Source organism: Stylophora pistillata, chromosome 10 (assembly GCF_964205215.1).
Source record: "Stylophora pistillata chromosome 10, jaStyPist1.2, whole genome shotgun sequence".
NCBI classification, from domain to species: Eukaryota; Metazoa; Cnidaria; class Anthozoa; order Scleractinia; family Pocilloporidae; genus Stylophora; species Stylophora pistillata.
Window position 1 is genome coordinate 29,834,355 of NC_142528.1, and position 6,443 is coordinate 29,840,797.

General features: G+C 38.6%; 1 protein-coding gene and 1 long non-coding RNA gene across 2 annotated transcripts; one reads left to right on the forward strand and one right to left on the reverse strand.

Annotated features, from left to right (window-relative positions):
* Window positions 1–1,365: 1,365 nt before the first annotated feature.
* Window positions 1,366–4,357, reverse strand: LOC111325463 (uncharacterized). The gene is made up of 2 exons (XM_022929274.2): window positions 4,098–4,357; window positions 1,366–3,711 (listed from the first exon to the last, which is right to left on the reverse strand). The coding sequence occupies exons 1-2, from the start codon at window positions 4,244–4,246 to the stop codon at window positions 2,748–2,750; spliced, it is 1,113 nt and encodes a 370-aa protein (XP_022785009.2). The 5' UTR covers window positions 4,247–4,357; the 3' UTR covers window positions 1,366–2,747.
* LOC148722630 (uncharacterized) lies at window positions 4,307–6,409 on the forward strand. Its single transcript, XR_015992424.1, has 3 exons — window positions 4,307–4,378; window positions 4,574–4,677; window positions 6,245–6,409. It is a non-coding gene; the product is annotated as an uncharacterized LOC148722630 (long non-coding RNA).
* Window positions 6,410–6,443: the final 34 nt, after the last annotated feature.

Consider the following 6,443-nt stretch of genomic DNA (forward strand, 5'->3'; position numbering starts at 1 on the left):
AATTAGTAAGAAGGCCAGTAAACGTCTTCTTGCGATATACACTAGTGACGATGGATGTATAATTGTGGTCTAACAATATGTCTAGAAACGATAATTTCTTATCAGTTTCCTTTTCCATTGTGAAACGGATACTAGGATGCCTGGCGTTGATGTAATCAAAGAACACGAGCGCGTCCTCCTCGTTATTGAACAAACAAAAGGTGTCATCAACATAGCGTCTGTAGAACAGAACTTCAGAGAATGAATAGTTATCTAGCCAGTTTTTTTCATGATGTCCCATAAAGAGGTTTGCAAGTACTGGAGCAAGTGGGGACCCCATGGCAACCCCATCTATTTGATCATAAAACACACCCTCAAGGTAAAAAGCATTTTTAGGTCAGCGGCGTTTATCTTAAGACCAGGGTTACCTTGATAAATGTATCTGATCGCCAGATCAATACATTCATCAAGAGGTATACTAGTGAACAGACTCTCAACATCGAAAGATACCATGAACTTCCCTGAGGTTGATAACTGGTTGATTTCATGTACAAAAGAAAACGTGTCGCGGACGTTGTATTCACGCGGGACATGTGGCTCTAGCAGATTACAAAGGAACTAAGATAAATTGTAATTGTAGGTACCTATTGAAGATACTATGGGTCGAAAAGGAGGTGTTTCATTAGGCTGCCGAGCCTTGTGCATTTTAGGTAGCCCATAAAACCTGGCTGGTTGAGAACCAGTAATTAATTGATTAATTTAAATTCAAATGTACAACAGTTAAATGCTCATTTGCAACTGAAGATGACATAAGAATGTCGAAACATGTCTTGTAAATTTAAACTCAAAGTTGTTGTTTCTTTTTTGAGAGTTATTGTCACTCTGCTGTCTTTACGTCCTTGAGATTTGCAGTTTCCTTGAAAAACTTGCTACGTTCAACCTTTGCGCCCAAAAATTGTTTTTTTTTTCTTTGATATTGCTATGTGGATGAGACAATTTTAACACGCTGGAAAGATTTAACATTCCCGGCTCAAATACCCTATCCCACCCAGTCAAGGCTCAAATTCCCCACCCCCGGAAACAGACAACAATCAAATGCGCCATGGTTGCCTGGGGGGGAGGTTGAAGCTTCGAATTAATCGGCGTATTAGGATAGCGCAAGGTGATGGTAACGTTGATTTTCTATTCCCATATTTAGCCGAACAATAATTCCTTTGCCGCAAGCTCTCTCGCTCTTTCTTTTTAGCCTCTGGGGAGAAGCGTCAGCTTTGAGTGCGTCACGCAAAGGTACTGACGTCACTGGAAAAAAAATTCGGCTTAACTTGGGTTTACTGAGTTTGGTTTTCTTAGTTTCGATCTGCAGGGAAGTTATCATTAGACCCTCTCTACAGTTAAAACAATTCTTATAATGGCCTATGCTTAGTTACATTGTCCCTCCATGAAACTATCCTTTTCAAGAAAAGATGGGAAATAAAATAATACAAAAATATGTAGAATCAAACAGAATTATTCACAGATAGAACATATGAAATTGGACGATGAGGTCCAAAGCCGGGCACTTTTGTCCACAGGCACACAAAAGGAGCCAAAAACAAACAATAGCATTCAAAATAAGACTGAAATCAGTCAGAAAGTTTGAAATGGACAAAAGCACTCAAATCAAACGGAATGGTATAAAAAAACATGCCATAGCCTCCTTAATTGGGTAAAAATGTCTCAATGCACATAATTGGACCGTGCCTCTTATGTTGATCAATATTAGACGGATAAAGCTATCTCATCAGACGATCCGTCAATGTTGATTGATTATTTTTATTCTGGAAATAACCTCAAGCAGTTTGTCCCACGTCTTGCTTTTAATGCTATTTATTTAGAAACTGGCTTTATTTGTCTGCACAGAAATTTGAATTTTGCTTGTAAAACACGGCCTCTGAAAAAAGCAGTTCTTCCTCTTTCTCAGGGCAGTCTCATTTGTTCTTTCATCTAAGTGTCTGGTTGTCTTGGTTTGTTCACATTTTTTAACAACATTGTTTTGCAATACTTGTAGAAAGGCTTGCAATTTAAGCAGTTCCAGAGAAGAGGCCTGGAAAAAAATTCAGGCTTTGACAGGATTTAAACCCATGTGTCCTGATAAAGGGAACTTGTTCCCCATAGAGGGATCTGATTATAATTTTAATGAAATACATTAAAGTTCACCTGTGGATGGAAATTAAGTTAAGGTATGATCCTTGCCAGTGAAAGAAGCCTGTATTGTTTTCCTTTACTCATAATTTCAATTTAAAAAAAAATTAAGGAATTGAACACAAAATGGAGCCTCTCAGGGGGTACATAATCAATTTTGTAAAAGTTCAAAGTTCATCAGTAATCAATATAAGATTCTTTCTACTACATTACAACATTACTGTTGACTCAACACACCAATTAGCAACTTCTGCTGCCAATCTAGTCACTATTTTTTTCTAACACCTCCTAGTTGGCTTTCGAGAATTCCACCCAGGCCTCCTCAATCCAAGACAGGACAGAAGCTGTACACACTTTGAGTACCTCATATATTCGCTCAAAAATCCTTAGAAAATTTTATAAAGGATTTATGGGGGACAACGGGAGGTACTTACAGCACCCTCAGTTTCTGTCCTGTCATGTCCTATCCAAAACAGTCGCAAACAAAATCAAAATCATGTGTACCATTTTTCCAACCCAAACAAAAAATCCCTACACTGATGGTCACATGAAGTTCAAAATGGTAAGCCTTATTTTAAACTTTCAAGTCAATCTTTCTCCTCTTCCGTGCCAGAATCATCGCTTGTATTGCTTTCACCATCCTCACTTCCTGGACTTTGATCGTCTTCTTTTTCTTGATCATGCTTCCTGTTCAATTTTCTCTGCTCTTGCAACTGTTGGAATATTTCATCTTTTGTAAGATACCTTTTGTTGCAGTGCTTGTGAAAGGATTCCCCTGTTTCTCTTCTACCTTTCCTTCTCTTGTAAGTTCTTGAGACTCCACTGCACTTTGAACATTGTTTTCCAGCATAACAGACAAACAACTGACACTTTGAAGAAAAAGCTCTATTCTGTGTTGGAACTTCACTGTTGTTTAACGTTTTAAGGACTCCAGTTTGATGTGGTATTAGAGACCTAATTGAGTCATCTTCAGGAAGAATGCACCCCAGACATAACTTAGAAGTGTTTACAAAATCCAAAACAACCTCAGTTTTTTCACTAACAGTCAAATCTTTAACAATTCTTTCAACATTCAGGGTGGACAAATGGAGCTCACATGAATGAGACTTGACAATGAAAGATACATTTTTCTCTGGAGATAATTCCATCACTATCTCTTTATAAATCCGCTGGTTTCCAAATTCCAAAGGCTCAGGATGAACAAAACTAATTCTACAAGGATTGTCCACAACCTTATACCAACCTATTGGTAATTGAAATGTATCATTTTTAGCCAACTGCTGAAAATCATTTGTAACATCATAGTCTGGGGGCTGCACAGTTTGTCCTTGTTTTCGAATAAGATTCAGCACACAGTATTTTCTGTCGATTCTTTGTCCTCTTCTGACTTTCTTGACTTTATCACCCCACAAAGCACTGATGAGGTCACCAACAAGTTTAGGATTTGCAGAGGTTTCCAGTCGCAAGCTGTCTTTCTCTTTGTCAGCATGTTCAACAATTTCATTAAACAACGTCATGCCTCCTTGTGAATGAGCATAATTCCTCAAGAGCCTAAAACAAGACCAAAGTTAGATATGGTTGGCCAGAGGGGTGGGTGGTAAACCAATAAAAAGTGTGTTCTTAACGGACTGCAGACTATTTCATTTTTTTTTTTTCGTTCACAAAGATCCTTTCCCTAAGGCACGCACTGCGCTTCATGGAACTGAATCAACGAGTTACACTAAAAGGCAGTATTTAAACTATGCAAGTACAAGTTACGGTTTTGTACGTTGCTGTATAAGTAGTTAAAACACGAGCATGAAAACTGGCTGACCCCAAGAGGGTCCGACAGGCCAGTTTTCGTGATAGAAAACTGCTCTGATCTACCTTGACGACAATCATACCCAAGAAGATAATTAGGGAGTTACAGTTGTAAATTTAAAAAGGGTTCCTCTCACCAAAACTTCCACTGATGACGAGGCCGACCATCAAGCGAAGATGCTCTCTTCCGCTTCAAATTTGAAGCACCGTTCTCCACATCAACCTCTTCATCGTGAGCTCTACTTAAATCTGCATTCTGCGCTGCTGCTATCTCCGAGGTAGACATCTTGTTTACAATGGCGTGCTCCGGCGGAAAAGATTCTTGGGAAAAAATTGGTGATCCATACCAGTCCCCTCACGCCAAAATTCTTTCTTTCAGACGCCATCTTGAAGAGTGAGCGAGCTATTTTTCAAAATGGTGAGCATTGAGTCATATTTGTCTTATTTAGAAATACGTAAAGTAGGTTTCTTCCACTAGATCCATTGATTAAAGTATTATTGACTGGATTCGCTCGCGATTGCAGCAAGATGGCCAAAGAGAGCGCTAACTTTGCAAAATTTCACGGTGGTGTACCGTGGTTAAGTTTATGTTGTTCTAATTTCCTTACTGTAGCCGTCCCACAAAAGCTTCAAAATTAAGAGAGTGTTGGGCAAGAAAATGAAACAGAACAGGCCTATCCCTCAATGGGTGAGGCTCAGGACTGGAAACACCATAAGGTGGGTTACTATTAAACTATACATGCGAGTGCAGTATGCGATCCTTATGTTAGAAGCTTGTTAAACCCAATAGCTTAGCAAGGGAAGACACAGGTAGCCCAAGCTCTCTATATGAACCGCGCAAGAAACACAATATGGCATATCGATTTATAAGGATTTGTATGGGATTTTCTACTAGATATCCATGAAGGTGGTTACAAGAGAAAATATTCAATAAAAATGGCGTAACCTATTCCATACGTGTGTTGTTTGCTCCTGGTGTCGTTATTTTACCGATTTAACTTGATTTAAGCGATTTTTTTAATCCTGGTTTTCTCTTCTTAAAGAGAAGCAAAGGTTGGAAACCAGGGTGGTCAACAACAGAGATATGGTCTCAGTGTTTGGGCCAAAACATAAAGTTAGAACGCTTCAAATCCCCTCAAACTGCCCCTCTGCCATGTTCGATAATCATCCTAGATAGCCAACCTAGGACCTGTAAGCGTGTGTTTTGTTTGTAGGTTTTACAGGTTCTGGGGGAGGGCGGGGAAGTAGTTGTCATCTTGAAAACTGACCCCAGAACACCTAGTGAACCCACTTTGGAGTCGGTTAACAATTAAGCAAGTTGATTGGTTGCACAGCTTATGGATCCAAGCTTCAATCGATACGAGTTGAGGGCAATGAAATGGAACTTTCGTGGCAAATTATTCTTCGAGTATTGGGGACTGAGTATTTTGCTTCCATTGGCTATCTAGGACGATTATCGAACATGGCAGAGGGGTAGTTTGAGGGGATTTGAAACATTCTAACTTTATGTTTTGGCCCAAACACTGAGACCATATCTCAGGTAGTCGACTGTCATGGTTCCAACCTTTGCTTTTCTTTAAGAAGAGAAAACAAGGATTAAAAAAATCACTTAAATCAAGTTAAATTGGTAAAATAACAACACCAGGAGCAAACAACACATGTATGGAATAAGGTAAGCCATTTTTCTTGAATATTTTCACTTTTAACTATCTCCATGGATATCTAGTACAAAATCCCATACAATTCCTTAGGAGTCAATATGCCATATTTTGTTCCTTGTGTGGTCATATAGAGAGCTTGGGCTACCTGTGGGGAAACCAAACTCTTCTCGGGTGTTTAAAGTAATCAACATGAACATAACAAAAGATACTTCCACATCTGAGAAGAAATCTTTATCTGTAGGAGACGCATGTTGGTTAGCATCCAGACAGTGTGATATGGGATTCTCAGATGTGTTATTTACTTGAATTTTTTTTCCTACTGAATGAAATTTAATGTCTACCCGACTGCAAATTCACAGTTTTTCACCTATTGAAATATTCTTGTAATTTGAGTAAATTTAATTGTCAACAGCTTTTAATGTTATGAATGATTACTAACGCTTGGAATTTGTCAGACATGACTCCTACTAGCTTTTCACTACCATAGTAGTTAACATCAGCAAGAACCTTAGTAATCTTGTTCAGCATGTGAGAAAATTTAGTTCTGAAGTGAAGGTTGACAGTTGCATTGTGAGCATCCAAATTCAGGTTATTGACCCATTCCTACATTTGTTTGGTTTCAGATACAATGCTAAGAGACGTCACTGGCGTAGAACCAAGTTGGGACTGTAGAAGAAATCACAAATCTTTGTCAAACTTTTACAAGAGTTTGTGTTAAAATGGTAACATTCAACATCAACTTTGTGATGTTTCTGTACAAAACCCATTAAAACTTGTTTGACCAGTTATGTAAGCCTCTTGTTTTTGCTATATCTAGAAAAT

Coding starts and splice junctions, on each gene's coding strand:
- LOC111325463 (XM_022929274.2), bottom strand. CDS start 4,246: ATGTCTACCTCGGAGATAGCAGCAGCGCAGAATGCAGATTTAAGTAGA. Junction 3,712..4,097: donor CGTCATCAGTGGAAGTTTTG/GTGAGAGGAACC, acceptor GTCTTGTTTTAG/GCTCTTGAGGAATTATGCTC.